Source organism: Eublepharis macularius, chromosome 12 (assembly GCF_028583425.1).
Source record: "Eublepharis macularius isolate TG4126 chromosome 12, MPM_Emac_v1.0, whole genome shotgun sequence".
In the NCBI taxonomy this organism is placed as follows: domain Eukaryota; kingdom Metazoa; phylum Chordata; class Lepidosauria; order Squamata; family Eublepharidae; genus Eublepharis; species Eublepharis macularius.
In genome coordinates, this window is record NC_072801.1 from 47,105,276 (window position 1) to 47,122,205 (window position 16,930).

Here is a 16,930-nt window from a genome sequence, read left to right on the forward strand (position 1 = left end):
GTAATAACATCAGATTTGCAAACGGTATCTTTTTTGCTCTGTTCTAGAGGAACTCTCTGGTTTCACAATTAAGACGGATACTGAAATTGTTGGAAAAAAACCTCACCGGGCTCTAGCTCAGTGACAACTGCATGATAAACTTCTCTAAGGGAATCCACCTTGTTAAGAACACTGTAATGTGGGCCCTTGCAATGCGGTGGTGAAAGTGTGGGACTAGGACCACAGAAACCCAGATTCAAATTCTCACTTTGAACCAAGGTCCTCTAATGAGCTTCAAAGCCACACACACCCCCGGCTTATCAACAGATGGGGATTCACATCCGTTCCGAGTTCCTCAGGAGAAGGGAAGAATAAAAGCTCAGTTAAGTCAGAAATAGTTTCAGCTACAAAACATCAATAACAACCCGATACAATTTAATGAAGATTTTTTTAAAAAAAATCTCAAGTTGTAAAGCATATTTAGAGGACATTGTACTCAGTAACAACAGATTTTCATTTTGGTATATGTGAATTTCTTTTTCATCTTGTTAATTTTTCCTATTTCTCACTGTTAGTCCCCTTTTTTCTTCTGGTTCATATTTGAGGTACCCCCCACCTCACTCACACATACTAAAATTTTCTACAAGATGGAAGTTAATTTCTTCTTAAGATAGATTGACAGATACGAAATTCTGAGAAATTCTAAAACTCATTTTTTTCTAGATGCAATAATTTTGGGTTTGGTAAAATTAAGTATTTCAAATACTGTTAAAGAAAGCACAAATCTGGAAGCATCAGGGATTGAATCATCACTGAAACTGGGCAAATATGAAACTGATGTCTCCTTGGTTAGAAGACTGCTTTGATACAAGAATGGGACTTGAAGTTTTTTTTTTAAAAAGCACAGATTTGCCTTACCCCAAGATTCGAACACTGAAATATGCAAAGCACCTTTGAAAATGCCTTTCAAAACTTTGTTTGAAATACATTTCTGCTAAACCACAGTCTTAAAAGGACACATCCAGGCAGCGCATAGGTCTCCTGACTCACCTTGAGGGCCTGAACATCCTCAACTCGTATGACAAACTCATCTCGCTCTCGGAAGATTCCCTCCCCACCACTCTCCACCTCCTCTTCATCCGTCTCCCCGCAAATGGCAGCTGTCTCCTGCTTCTTGGCGAGGTGAAGGGGCCGTGTGTCCTCTGGATCCTCGGGCTCGGGGGATGCTTGAGCTGGTGGCTCTTCAGGGACTGGAGGGGGCTCCTTGGGTGAGGGAGCTGGGGAGATGGGTGGTGGGGGCAGTTCTGGTTGCGTTTCTGCCTCCACTGATGGAGATGGGCTCGGGGGCTTCTCCTCCACTGGTGGCACATCTTTGATGGGAGAGAAGTGGGAGGAAGGGAGAGTGTCAATGAGTTAGCAGTCAAGAGGTACAGAAAATTGGGAGAGGGATGATTTAGTGGAAGATCTGAGCTGACAGAAGAACAGAACGTAAGAACAGTCCTACTAGATCATACCAATGGCCCATGTAATCCAGCACCTGTTTCCTAGTAGCCAACTAGTATGGCCCCAGAAAGCCTACAAGCAGGGCATGGAAGCCAAATCACCTATTCTTGCCCCTCAACTATGAGTATTCAGAGGTACACTGCCTCTGAACATGGAATGCCAGATCTATGAATCTGTCTAGTCACTCTTTTAAAGAAGTCTAAGCTAGCAGCCACCGATGCATTCTGTGACAAGTTGTACAGGCCACACTGATAATGCCTCTGACCTCTCTCCAGACATGAGATGCTGTTGCCAGCTGGGTAGTAAGTTTCCTAATCTTCCTAAGAACATTAGTGATAGATATTTTTGCCAGCTCTGGGACCCACCCTAAAGGTGAACATGGATGCATGCACACATGTACCATTTCCACTGCTCCACAGCCCCAATTCCAAACATAAACTGCAAGGCTCAGGAGGAACCATGTGATTATTTTTGACAACAATCACATCCCCTGATTTGCAGGGGAAGATGAAAGTTCTGAAGAGACAGGTGTAGGAATGATAGAAAGGTATGGAAGAACCTGTTGTATCTGGAAGCATATGAATCCATGAGGAAAGGGGAGATTCATATATTAATTCTCTATTTTTGTATTGGTAATGCAGCCTCCACTCCACTTTTCAAGTGGGCCCCCAGCAAAGGAAAAGGGATTCTCCCCCCCACACACACACACAATTTCTCCAACCTCAAACAACACCCTAGAACTGCTATTCAACACATGCCTTTACATCCATAAGAGGACAGAACAGCAGATTCAGGGCACAGCCTGTGATTGAGAAAACCTTGTCTTTGGAGTAAAGGGTTACCACTCACCTCCATTGATTAGATACAAAGGAGGGAGGGGGGCAAGCTCCGCTGCTCACACAAAAAAATGCTCCAGAGATCCATTCTCAGATCTGTCAGCATTGTGTCAAATTGCTGACTTTTCCTCTCGATTCTAAGGGTCAAAAGCACGGGATGAGTAGAAAACTCCAGAGAGCAGGAAGAGGAATGTAAGAGGAACTAGAGCTGCCACTGGAAGCATTTGCTTTTCAAAACACTCATTCCCTTGCAGAGAAAAGAGTTGGACTTCCTTTAACTTAAAAAACCCTTTCTAAAATCTTCTCCATCTGGTGTCTGTATGCCATGAAAGATGAAAACACTTGTAGACAAGAGCTCCAGTCCTTACTAAGAGTAATTGGCAAAAAAAGAGGAAAATGAACAGGGGAAAAAATTAACTGCAATGAAAAAAGAGTGGATCATTAAGAATGTTTTATGTATAGGAGCTAAGAGAACGTAGACAAAATCTAAAACAAACCCCAAAAACCATGAAATATTGTTTTAACAAAAGGTATTAACTGGATTTTGTTTAGTCAAAAGCAAGATGTTTAACAGTCATATAAGGAAAGACTGGATAACCTAGGCGAGCCTGATCTCATCTAATCTTGGCTGCTAAGCAGGGTCAGCCCTGGTTAGTACTTGGATGAGGGACCACCAAGAAAGTCCAGGGTCATTACACAGAGGCAGGCAACGGCAAACCACCTCTGAGTTACCATAAGTCAGCTGCAACTTGACAGCACATTACCCACACACAAGGAAAGAAAACATCAGGGTGACAAGTCTACTCAGGCTGTTGGTGTGGACAGGTATTCCCAGTACTCACCACTAGGTTCCCCCTCCTTGCGGTCTGTGGGATCATAGAGCGCCGAGATAGCCGAGGAGATGCTCTTCTGGAGATCCTGGTTCTTGCTGACTGAGTCCTCCTCATCAGAGGAGAATGAAGGCAGAGTCTCCAGGTTACGTTTTAGCTCCTCATCCAGCCGCTTGCAGGGGCTGGTACAGCTCATGACAAGTCCAGCTGGATCCCCTTCGGGCCCATCCAAGCCCCCCGGCAGCATCGGGGGTGCCATGCTGAAGGGAGGTGGAGGCTGGGAAGATGACGACGAAGAAGTAGCTGATGGGGGACGTGGTGTCTTGGAGGGGCTGCCTGAAGAGGAGGCCACTGCAACTGCCGCCCCAGGAGCCCCCACTGTGGCTGCCGAAGAGGATGAAGATGAAGGCAACGTCTGACGTTTGCCCGACTTGAGGAAGTCCAAGAAGGATGCCATAAACCCTGACTTCATCTCAGGCTGCTTCTCTTCCACTTCCTTGATCTTCTGTTTGATTTTCTCCCGGGTCTGGCTACTGTCCAAACTGCTCTCTTGAGTTGGCTGATGAGACGGAGTGGGAGTCTCCAACCGAGATGCCTCCAGACCCTTGGGGACTGGCAGCTTGATCTGAAGGAAAGAGAAGGGAAAGGAATGGGAGGGAGAGACTGAGAAGATCCCTGGCACAGTTCCCCCAAATCCATCTTCCAATTTTTACTTAGACACCTCCTTTTCAGAGCTTCACCATGCATCAGCCCTCCAGAACAACAAAACCTAGACATAAAAATTAAGAATATTTGCACTTTATTTTGCTTCCCAGAAAGTTAGGATTTTCAAGCATTCAGATGCTTGTGTTTTCCCTGCAGCCCAAGGAACTGGACGGCAGGTGAAAAGGGGGCAAAGTGACCAAAGTCCTCTTGACCTAGTGCCCGTTTTCTAGGATCAGGCAGAACAACAGACCAGCTCTGTACGGCACAGATAGCAACTGGAAGATCTGCCTTAGTTCAACCTCTCAGCGCACATGTCAAACAGCAGAACAGATTCTTTTGCTCAGCACATGGGGCCAGTTCTCAGCTAATGGGACACTGGAAAGCCCCTGAGGAGCTGGTAGCATTGCTCATGGGTTGGCCATGTATAATCCTTGCCACTCTCCCCCAGTCAATGGCTTTGGCAGACGAAGGCACCAGGCCATCATAGTCTGGGTAAAAATTTCTATTCCAAGTCATGGGGGGGGGGGGGAGGCGGGTCACTGTCAGATATGGAGAAAAGAGCACAGAACAATTGTTACTGTTTATTCTCCAATGGCTGGTTCAAAGTACTGCATACACACTCCCTGGGGAAGATAAATCTACTCCCTTGGTCCATGCCCAGAAGAAGTTACTTCACTCCTTTTCATCTGGCTCTAACCATATCTCCTGGCGGGCCACCCTTTTAAGGTCCCTCCTGGGCATGCTGGGTCTTCCTGCAGCATGCGCGCCTGCCCCTCTTGCCCCCGCTGCACTCCACAGCACAACATTTTAGCCAACAAGAGTATAATCCAGCATATCTAGAGGTACCCTCCAGGCTAACCACTCCTACTCTAGGTATCCAGTGCATGGCTGGGCTGTCGCTACCAGGTTTCCCTTCTTTCTCTGAGGCCTGCTTGATCTGGACCTCTGCCTTCCCACCTGTCTGTTCTTTGGTCTCATATGGCACCTGGCTATGTGGTGAGGTCATCCCACCCCACACATCCCTTTTGTTTGCCAACACAGCAACATCTTCACAGTTAGATGCTGCAGTCTTTTTGGAAATGTGGCCCCAAAGGCTGCCTCCCCCTGGCCAGCTCTGCTCTCGTTTTCACCCTCAAGCAGACTCAAGTCCTCCCATGATTATCATAAGGACTAGAAATCTCACCTTTTGAAAATCAGAAATTCTAGGATACTTGTCAGGCAGAAAGATTTTGTGCTTATGTGGAAAGGGTAGCACACATACAAACGCAAGTCTATTAATCATGCACCATCTCTTCTTCTCATTCACTGCTCTCAAATTGTCATCTTTTACTTCTTTATTTTCCACTTGCTCCCCAGAGATCACAAGGGACTCCTGCTGTCTACAAAACCTGCCATGCAGGCTTGTTCATTATGTACACCTAAGAAACCCAAGCTCTATGCCAAGAAAAATGATGCTAATTCCATATTTAAAAAGCTTAAAGACTGCAAATCTTAGGAGTTTTAATTGTGCACTTTTAATGTTTAAAAAGAAACTGCCTAGTCAAAGAATTTGTGGTCAAAACGTTGTGCTTCGATAGGAACACTTCCTTTCTGCACTGAAGCAGAGAAAATTCTTCAGAAAGGAAACAAATTCTATGTTCCAAACAAAATATGCAGTTTAAGGCAACCTTGCAGGTTCATCTTGTATAACTCCAATTTTGCACGCTGTCTCCCCCCGACCCTTTCAAAAAACATTTCATAGGCTCTTTCAAAACATGCTAACAACATGGTGGCAGAATTAGACAAATTCTGGGAGGACAGGTCCATCAACAGATATTAGCTAAGATGGCCAGGTGGATCCTCCATGTTTAGAGGCAGCGTAACCCTGAAAACCAGACAGCAGAGGGGAAATCAGATAAGAAGGTTTTGGCCTTGTGTCCTGATTGTAGACCTTACAGCGACATGTGGCTGGCTCTCTTTTTACATGTTGCAAGCCCTATCTTCGAATGTTAGAACCATTCAAACACTGTGTGTATATATATTCAAACTTATCTCTGCAACCATTTTCCTTGTAAAACTCCATGGCCACAGAAGAATTTGGTCCCAATTATAACCAGAATTTCTCCAACAGTGAGAGGCGCTTCTGGTTTAAATAGCAGTAAAGGGCCAGAAATATGCCATTCTGTTGAGTCATCTAGAGACAGAAGTGGTCATCAAACAATGTGCCTTAGACTAGTTTAAATCGTTTCTCATGGGACGGACGCAAAGGGTTGCTGTTGGAGATCAGCTGTCTCCAGAATGGGAGCTATCTTGTGGGGTTCCACAGGGAGCACTCTTATCTCTCATGTTATTCATTTAGGAGAACTCATTCACAGCTATGGAGTTGGATATTACCAATATGCAGATGACACCCAACTCTATATCTCGCTATCCAGGTCCCCTCAGGATGCAATAGAAATCTTAGATTGCTGCCTGACAGTTGTGGTGAAATGGCTGAAAATGAACAGATTGAAACTGAACCCAGACAAGACTGAAATAATGCTTGTTGGGAAGGCAGAGATCTTGAAAGACACTGTACTCCCCACTTTTGATGGAGTTTGTCTGACCCTTGCAGGCAGGGTTAAAAGCTTAGGGGTTATACTGGATCCAGTGCTACTACTAGAACAACAAGTTAAGGCAGCTGCAAAAAACACCTTTTACAACCTCACTGTAGCCTGGAAGATGGCTTCTTACTTTGACATGGCTGACCTGGACACCTGGATCCATACTACGATAACATCAAGATTTGATTATACATAGGTCTCCCATCCAAATTAACTAGGAGACTCCAACTGGTGCAAAACACTGCAGCTCGACTGCTATCAGGAGCGAGCAGGATCATTAACATCACCCCCATTCTGCAGTCACTCCATTGGCTACCTATCAGCTACCATGCTCAGTTCAAGGTATTGGTTATCACAAACAAAGCTCTTCATGGCCTTGGCTTGGCATACCTACAGGACCACCTCCCTCCCTATGTTCCTCCATGGCAGCTTCACTCATCTGAACAGGGTCACTTGCAGGTGCCAGCCTGCACTCGGGCGAAATCAACAGAAGCCCATACATGGGCTTTCTATGTGGTGGCCCTTACCCTGTGGAATGGCCTGCCTGAGGAAGTCAGGAGAGCCCCCACTCTCCTAGATTTCCACAAATGATACAAAACCGGATTATTCAAAAAGGCTTTTGTACTGTAGGGAGGGGCTCTCAGACGCTTCGCTAATGAGTTAAGGAGCATAGACTTCACCACTAAGTTGCCTTACGTACTACCTGTTGTCTTAAATATGTGCTCCTATGAGCTCCTTGTGCTTCATGTAGTCTAATTTCAGCCCTAGAATTGCTTATGTTCTGTTTCAATATTTCTTCAGCTCTGTATGGGATTCTTATTAATGCTATGTCTTTGTAGATTTTGTTTATTTACCCTATGGCATTGATGGAAATGTCCTTGAAATTGACTGTACTAATCTCATACTGTGTAATCTGCCTTGAGTCTCAGTGAGAAAGGCAGACTATAAATGACATGAATAAAATAAATAAATAAATAAATATGACACAGCAAGGTGACCTGGGAACTTCCAATGGCAGATGCCAAGGGGGATGGAGTAGGTTATCCCACCTCCAACCAAAAACGAGTAAGAGAGGAATGGGCATATAGGTTTTGTGTTTCAGGTACAACACTGTCTACAGCCAGCACTGTGATTGCGACCACATAGATTACTAATTTCCATGGTTTTATTTTGAGCACAGATGCTGAGTTTTTCTCAAGGTGTGCTCTCAGAACAGCCTTGGATGCTACCATCTTGCTCTCACATACCCTCCTGTAACTCAGAGCCTTAGCTGCAGCCAAAATTAGTGTTGGAAATAAAGACGTGAAGACCCAGTGAAAAAACTGGGGAGATGTACACCCACAATGAGTTTTTTGGATTGTTTTATTTTTCTGAAATTTGGAGAGGACTGAAAAAACCTATGAAATATTTTTTTCCTTTTGAAATGAGTGAAACACTTTAAAACCAGGTTTTTACTCACTCAATATGAGTAGCATTAAAATGTTTTAAGTAAGCTACTTAAAGCATTAGAGAATAATTCCTATGTATACCATAGGCACCTACAATATATTTCAAGGATGTGTTTCTTGCTTGAATGTGAATAAACTTTGGTGACAGTTCATATACTATAATGGGTTGGATCCCACCTAGCTTCCCACTGGCATGGGGCAGTTTTCACCTATTCTCACCTCTCACAGCAGCACAAAACTGCCCCACCCAAATCCTGTTCCAGTTTTTTCCAATGGCTTCAAAATTTCCAAAAACTTTACATCTCCAGATAGATATACCAAAATTAGTGCAAATCTCCATAGGGTCAGTGGTACTGTTGCAATAATAACCATGTGTTCAAGTTAAGCCACATGGGAAACAGATTCAAACATCCCTGCAGCTATGTGGTTCACTGATAAAGGATTTGCAATTTGAGACACTATAGTCACTAGTGCGCATGAATTTACTTTACAAAGCTAAAGATTACACCATAAACTGACCTCCATCTCCTCAGAACCAACCACTTCAGAAGTCTTGCCCACTCTACAGTACAATCAATCTACTAAGACAGATGTCATAGTTGCAACAGTTTGTTCATTACCCATTAACCATGACACCACCATCCTTTTAAAATCATCTTTCTCAGTGCAAACCCTGATACTTTAATAACAAGTCCACCACCTCACAATCCCAGCTTACCTTGAGAGGTTTGAGGGACTCCAAGCCTGGTCCTGGTTCAACCCCCTCCTCCCCAGCTTTCTTTCCCCTCCCTCTCCCTCTGCCACGGGGTTTCTTGGTTCCATCATGAGCCACACCATGGGGCGGTTCAGTCAGGGGCCGGATGCGGGGTCTCCCACGAGGGCGAGGTGGGCCTTCTCGTTTAGGCTTGGTAGGTTTGCGCCCTCGACGTTTGGGCCCTTCCATGAGACCACTGTTAGGTGGGCAGAAGTCTATGTCACCCATAGGGCTGAGGCTGGTCCGGTTGGTCCGGCAGCTGGAAATGAGGTCAGGAAGCAGGTCAGGCAGGCGGCGACTATTGAGGCGGATGTCAGCCGGAACATCCTCCTTATCCTCATCATCTTCAAACTCATACTCCTGGGCATAGTTCTTTTTGGGTGGCTGGAAAGGCGGCTCCCGTTTCTTGAGCAAATGGAAGGATGAGGTCTTGAGTAGCTTCTTGGGCTTGGACGAGCAAAAAATGGGAGATGTCAGACCCGACTTGGATTCAGAAACCGGTGCTGTTCCATGCTGCCCAGATTGAATTAGCCCCAGCTGTTCTGTGTTGACAGTCGAGGGCAACTCATGTTTTACTGACACAGAATCCAATCCCAAATGCTGCCCATCCCCGCTTTCTGATGGGCAGTAGCTCTGGTACCCTTGGCCTCCTGGCATCATGTCATAACCTCCCCCTTTCATCCCCTCTCCCCTCTCCATGCCCTGTGTGCCATCATCCGGCTTTGGAAACTCATCCCCAGCACAAGGTGGAGGCCCAAACATGTCCTCCATGCCCGGGAAGAAGCTACGGTCTTCATCCTGTAACAAAGAGTCTGGGAAGCAGATGGAGGTAAGGGGCACAAAACGTTGTTTGGCCCCTTGTGGGCTGGGGCTTTCAAACTGGTCCTTGCCTTCCAATTGACCTTGAGGGACTTGCTGAGAAGAGTCTGGGTCCAAGCTGGCATCCGGAAGGAGATGCTGTTGCGTCTGGACTGCCCCGCCTTGTCCCAGGTGGGACTCCAAGCTCAGCTCCGGTTCCAAGAAGTCCTGGATCTCCTGCGACTGGGAGAGGTTGCCTTGGGGCATCACCTCCATGCCCTCAGATTGCATTCTTTCTGACTGCAGCTGGCCCTGGAGTTGCGGTGACTGCTGTGGCTCAAGCAGCTGTGCTTCCATGCTCTGGGAGCGCACATGGGCTTGGTGCAGGTGGGCTTCCAAAGAATGCATCTGAAGTTGTGGCGATGGAGCTTCAGCCTGATGCATGCGCTGAGGCTCCATCAAGTGGACATCCAGCGGGGTGCGGACCTTCCCGCGAGGGTGCAGCTGGCTCTGAGTGTGAGTGAGCACCGACTGGAGCAGCTGGGATTGCTGCTGCTGTTGCTGCTGCTGCGAAAGGGCAAGGGGGGGTAGGTCAGGAGGAGAGTCCAGCATCAATGTGGCCCCTTGCTGCCCAGGCATCAACCCATGGGGCTCCATGGGGTGTGGCTGAGGGGCATGCTCAGGAGTCTTCTGTAAATACGAATGCGCTTGGGATATCTCCTTGCTGCCTGTGTCCATGTGGCCACCCTGGAGGTGCTGCTCCACTGACTTCTTTATGTCTTGCCCGTAGGAGTCCATGGAGCCAGCTTGATGGCTGTAATGGACAACAGAGGTGGCTAAGGACTCTGGCGTTGAACGTGTGTGTGGGTACTCCTTGGGCCTCTCCCCTTTCTTCTTGTCCTTCAGGCTCTGCAAGGACATCTCAAGGCCTTGGTTGTCTAAATTCGAGTTGGTCCGGATAACACTCTGCAGGTGATAACGCTCCTCGGTCTTGCTCAGCTCATACCCCATCCCTTTCCCAGCCCTCTCTTCACACTCCACCATGCCCTCGGTGGGTACCCTCGGCGGGCTCTGCGATTGCAGTAGGTGTTGGATCAAGAATTCCTCATCTTCCGTCCGCTCGGATGACAGCAGGTCCGAGTCAGCCTTGGTTTTGCCGTAAGATGCTGCTCTCTCTAATCCTCCTTGGGAACTCTGGTAGCTCTGGGTGTGAGCGGTCTGCATGAAGGAAGGCGACAACACAGAGGTCAGATATTTCTGAGACTGGCCAGGTGACGCCACGCTCTGGGGACGATTAGTCGTGGGCGATTGGAGTGGCCGAATGATCTGGGAAGGGCTCGAGTCTGGAAGGTTCTGGCTGTGCGAATAGCCAATGGATTGGCTGTGCCCCGGCATAGCTGGCGAATGGCCTGTGCTGTAACTCAGCGATGGGCTGGCTGTGGGCATCCCCTGTGAATGAGCTGGTACATAATTCGGCGTCTGGCTCACAGAAACATGGGGCTCAGCCTGGACACTGTACCCAACGGAGGACAAGCCCTGCAGCTGCTCGGGAGAGTAAGTCTGATTCTGACATGTCTGCAGCCCTTGCCCACCTTGTTGGGCCTGGCCTTGTTGGGCCTGACCTGCTGTTGAGTAACTCTGAGCCTTGCTCACGCTCGTAAGGTCCTGGGCCTGGCTACTGCTGAAGCCTTGTGAGGCCTGGCTGACCGAAGACAGGTTCTGTGGCTGGCTGACCGAGTAGCTCTGTGTTTGGCTCATGGAAAGCAGACTCTGGGGCTGCCCCGGCGAATAGGCCTGTGACTGGCTTGCAATGACAGAGCTGGGCTTGGGCGTGGATGAGCTGTAGTTGCTTTGGCACTTGGGCGTGGCTGTGGAACGGGGCGGCTGGCGGGAAGCTGAGTAGCTCTTGGATTTTGAAGAGGAAGCTGTGCTGGAATAGCCGGGGGACTGAATGATAGGACGGTAGCTTTGGGAGGGCTCCTGCCGTGTGGCCTGGGGGGTTTTCTGCTGTTGGGAACCTTCACTGCTGGCAGGGGACTGTTCGCCCAAGGGGCTGCAAGAAAGACTGGACCGATGGGGCATCTGCTGGTAGCTGCCCCCACAGCTCAAGTAATGCTGGAGGGAATGGGCGGCCGGCAGCTGGGGCTGGGCACTCGAGGGCCGCTGGTAATGTTTGATGACGCTGTCCTGCCGGGGGATGGCCCGCTCAATGGAGGAGGCAGGTGAACTGGAAAAGACGGAGGTGTTGTAGAGCTGGGATGTCTGGTCGGATGGCCCCAGTGAGGACGACAGGAGGTTGAACTGGGAGGGGAGATGGCGGGAAGCTGACTCTTGGGCACTGCGGTAGGCGGAGCTCTGAGAGGGTAAGCCTGTGCCCAGCACTGCGCTGCCCAGCCGGTCAAAGCTGAGGGATGAAGGGACACTGGGCTGAGAGGACTTGATGTGGAGCAGAGGGTCATGGGGGGACAGGAGGCCATTGGAGGTTGGACTGAAGGTTGCGTCCTGCAGCGTGAGCGAAGAGGTGACTGGGAAGCTGCGCCCACTAAAGGAGGCTGGGTGCTGGTATGCAGAGAGCGCCGATGATGAGGGGAAGGTGCCAGAGCCTGGGAGGGCCCCCGAGATGAAGAGCTCGGCAGGGGCTGGAGTGTGCATGGCTGCAAGGAGGAAGAGAAAGAAAGGATCAGGTTAGGTGCTTTTGGACAAAGCCACAGAAACAACAGGCTATCTGCACAAGGAAACCCCCACATTTTTTATGCCTGCTGTTTCTATGAATCTCAAGCTGCAACTTATTCAGCAAAAAATTAAATTTAGGACATTTAAATTTTTAAATTTACTTTATTTATACCCCCCTTCCTCCCCAATGAGGATCCAAGGTGACTTACGTCATTCTCCTCTCCTCCATTTCCCCCCCACAACAACCATGAGGGAGGTTAGGCTGAATGTGTGTGACTGGCCCAAGGTCTCCCAGCAAGCTTTCATGGCAGAGCGGGTATTCAAACCTGGTTTTCCCAGAACCTAGTCCGACACTTTAACCACTATACCACAGTGCCTTTTTAGTAAAGGATTAAATGTCCAGTTGCTGGCATTGTAACTTACAGGCTGTCTCTCTTAAACATATGCTTTAGGCATGTCTAATTATTAGATCTTTGGGGGGAGGTAGTCATTACTCATTAATTCTGTATTAGAATATCCATCGAGTTTTGAGGATGTTTATTTCTCCTAAACTATTTGCCTGTCTCCTGGAGGCTAACTGATGATTAATGAAAATAGACCCTGTGTGCCATTACTATAGCCAAAAGACTTGTATTACAACACGAGAGGCAAATGTCCACTTCCTATAATTCAACAGATTGAGGACCTTACAGTCTTAACAACATCTGAACATAAGGCACATAGATGACAACTGCATATGGATTTATTTTTAGATATTTGGAAACCTTTCACACATCTGTAGAACTACTACCACTATCCTATATGAGGCTTGTATCTTCTATAAAAATAAAAAGTAAGACCACACATTTTACTTATTTAAAGAGGGCAGTAATGTTCAAAGGGTAAAAAAAAAGCAGATAAAATCATGGCAAGCCACGTCCCAGCCTAAAGGTCATCATGGCTCAGGAGCAACAACTATTCCCATCGAAGCGCAGAGATGCTAGCATAGCATAGCATGTTGATTATATGTTATCATGTCACCAAAATCTCTCCCCATGAAAGCTAAGCTTACTCACGCCCCAAGTGAACGTTCTCCATCTTCTTTCCTGGAGCAATAGGGTAGTTACCTGTTTGCCAGGATGGAGTACGGAACTGGGAGAGGAGAGAGGAGGCAGAAGGGCCTGGCTGTGGTGCCCGTGACTCCAATGCCGAGATGAGGTTCATGACAGAGGCGTCCGGTGTGGCACTGCTGGGATGATGGAGCCCTGTCTCGAACAGGCCAGAGAGACCTGGAAGAGGAGAAAGGAGATGCCGAAAGCCAGTAAGGGCAAAGAAGACAGAGGCACTCATCAAAAGGGTAGGGGAGAAGACCAGTATGGGGAATAGATAATGGAGTTTGAAAATAAGGAGGCTGGAGCAAGCTGTGTGCGCGCATGCACAATGAGGAACTAAGCAGTCACATGAACACATGAAGCTGCCTTGTACAGAATTAGAGCATCGGTCTACTCAAGTCTGTATTATCTTCTCTTACTGGCAGCAGCTCTCCAAGGTCTTAGGCAGATGTCTTCCACATCACCTGCTACCTGATCTTTTTAACTGGAGATGCCAGGGATTGAAACTGCAACTTTCTGCACGCAAAGCAGATGCTCTATCACTGAGCCTTAGCTCCACCCCCACACAGATCTTAAGAGGACAAACCAGCCAAATTGGGAGGAGGGAAGAATCAGCCAAGGGACATGCACACACAGACAAAGAAGGGGGATGGAATGATAAGTCAGTGGCTGGACAGATGGTTGGCACAGGAGAGAGACAGAAAGGCAGAAAAAGCAGGAAATGAAGGACAGATGAAAAACTGGAGGCAAGGGGAGACCCGTTAGGGTTCAGAGAAACCAAATGAAAGTAAATGAAGCAAAACTGGCATTTAGACAAGATGGCATTCACATGTGCAGAGGAAGGGCATATAAAAATGTGGTATAGAGCAGATGGAGGGTGCTCGGTTAAATCATATATGCATAGAAAAGAGGGAAAGGGGGAAGAGAGAGTACATTACCTGCCGGGTGGTGGTTTGTGGCGTAGCCCTGGAGAGGATGGGGGGTGGCGTATGCTTGACGATGCAAAATATCTGTGTCTGGGTGTGAGCTCCGGGATCCGCCGTACACCAAGCTAAATAAGACAGACAGACAACAGAGAGACAATCAGCTTGGTAGACTTGCCAGGACATGCAAGTCAGGATCATCAAATGCACTTTAAGCATCCCAACTGCGTCCACAAAAGGGGTGGTTAAGGAATCCCTTCAGAGTTTACTAGTACTAAGCTGATTTGTGCTAGTGGTAGCAATTATTTTGGATCAATTAAATTTATGTGAAAGGGAGCAGAGGATCTTGCCTACATGCCCAGTGATCAAAAATCCTACTCAGTCACACTCCCTGAGTGGCCTTGGACAATCATCAGCATCAGCTCCTCTTCTGTAAAATGGGGATATCAATGCCCTTCTTTAGTACGAGTGAGATAATTACTATAAGCAAAAAACACTGCATGCTAAAAAGTGATACAGAGAAGAAACAGAACAATGAAGACCATTCTCTTCTCCTCTCAATCAACAGACTCAGCAAGAATAGTAAGACCCCCTGGACATACTTTTCCTCTTCTACCCACATCCTCTTCCGTCAGTAACCCGCCTATGCAGGAAAGAAGATTGGAATGTGGAACCAGTGGTGCATGATGGGAAATGTAGTCCCCACAACCTTCTTTCCCACAGCCTCTGCGCCTGACCTGTATCCCTCCCCCCTCCCCTTACAGGAAGACGCAGCTGTCTAGCCCAGCGGCCAAAACACAGCTCTTGCAAAAGACCGCCCCTCCGTCTTGACCTGCTTCCTCAGCCGTGGACGCTGCTGAGATCCCTCTCTCCTTATTTGCAGCCATCTCTGGTCATCTGGAAGCCTCTCCTCCCAAGCATGGCTAACCTACCCTCCTCTTCTACCTCCCCCCCCCCACCCCACAAAATGGGGCAAAGATTTATTTGTATAGATAAATATTCCCCCAATTCCTCCCCACGACCTCACTCCCAAAGTCAGTTATCCAGCTATTGTAAGCACCCAGGAATCCATGCTCTAAGCTATGAAGACCCCTCCCTATGTGGCAATCTGCAGGGACCTGGCTTCCAGCTACCTGAGCTAGCTACTAGGTCTTGTGCTTTCAAGGGAAACCACAAGTCCTGGTTTTGAATGTCCACTTACCATGCACCCCTCCCCACTTCAATATATACTAAGCCAGTGCTTCTGTCACTCTTACAAGGAATAAAACCCCAAAGAGTTCTGGCTCCCGGCCAAACCTCAATTTAATACATAAAAAGTAACCTTTTTGCCAGGTTTAACAAAAAAAAAATTGGTAAAGATCAGTAGAAACAGCTCTATACAGAGCTGTGCTATCACACCCTACCCTCCATGCCCAGCTTTCTTTACGGAACACCCCACATTCATTCCTCGCTCCCACACACTGTGCTGTGCTCTGTTCTTCCAGACTCCTTTTGGGATCCACACAAGGTACATAATTATGCAAGGCTGCCACTCCCCTCCTTCCAGCACCACACCAACCTGACACCGTTATTTATTCTCTGAATGTGTGTGTTGAGGCATGTGCCACAATTATGCACGTGCCATGCAGGAAATTCAAGCACAGCCCAGGGACAGGAGAAGAGAAGCTGCACAGGATGCAGAGAAGAATCCAAGTGTACCTGACTTACAAGCAGTTCACTGAAATCAGAGGCACTTGCCCTGAGGAATGTCACTAGCTGCAGAAAACCTGCACAGGCTACCAAAGATTCAGCAATCTTGTTCATCTAAAGGGGGGGGGGGGCACAGAACAGATGCAGACAACCTTCTAAGTAAGAGTGGTATAGCATAGCCTGCAGAGCAGCAACCACATGAGGGCCATTCTATGAAGGGTTACCGGAAACAGGAAATAAGAGACTCTTTCATTCACCCTCCCTTGCTATAGTGTACTGTGTCAACAGCTGAATGGAAACCATCCTAACCCAGAAAGAGAAGCACTTATACATTCCTCCAATCTCCACCATGCCCTAGCTGCTCACTTAACCTTTCTATAGCTGATGGGAAAACCCTTCTAAAAAAACCCCTCATACACACAATGTGTAAATCAACTCTGTGACCACTAGTACCAGAAATATAGGATTCAGATTACCATTCTTGTACTAGATCTTTGGCGGCACCTCAAAGGGACACACGCTGTCCAAGTCAAAAGGTTTGCTGAGGAAGACATTTCACACATTATTTTCATTGTCTGGCACTTTTAATTTGCAAAAGCCTTTGTTAATATTCACCCTTGCAAAGATCCTGCATAGTAGATCACTACTATTAGACTGTATAAATGGTAGGTTGAGACTGTCAGCCCACAATCACTCCAAGGCCATGTAGGAAACCTTGTTTCAAGGAAAGTATATAACATAAAGAAAAGCCCCATTGGATCAAACCAGTGGTCGACCTAATTCAGTATCCTGCTTCAAACAGCAGCCAAACAACTGCCATGGAGGGCCAACAGACAGGGCACAGAAGCCATGGCCTTTCCCTGATACTGCCTCCAAGCAGTGAGGTTTACTGCCTCTGAATGCGGAGGCTCCCTTTAGTAATCCTGGCTAGTAGCCATTGTTGGACCTCTCATCCATGAATCTGTCTAAGCCCCTTGGAAAGCCATCTATGCTTGCAGACATTGCAACCTCAACCAGCAGTCCTTGGGCACTGGTCCTAAGAATCAGATCTCTTGCCCTCCTCCCTGGTTGGCAGCTGAGCTACCTACAGGGCCTATAACATACATCCAACTACATATC

The 16,930-nt window shown here is 47.6% G+C and overlaps 1 protein-coding gene across 1 annotated transcript in view; it reads right to left on the minus strand.

Annotated features, from left to right (window-relative positions):
• Positions 1–16,930, minus strand: part of PRR12 (proline rich 12) — a 40,660-nt gene that overhangs the window by 16,336 nt on the left and 7,394 nt on the right. Inside the window, exons 2-6 of the mRNA XM_054992891.1 lie at positions 14,138–14,250; positions 13,215–13,376; positions 8,602–12,089; positions 3,161–3,773; positions 1,030–1,349 (exon numbers count right to left, since the gene is read on the minus strand). Of these exons, the coding sequence (XP_054848866.1) occupies positions 1,030–1,349; positions 3,161–3,773; positions 8,602–12,089; positions 13,215–13,376; positions 14,138–14,250 (4,696 nt within the window). The remainder of the gene's footprint in view (positions 1–1,029; positions 1,350–3,160; positions 3,774–8,601; positions 12,090–13,214; positions 13,377–14,137; positions 14,251–16,930) is intronic.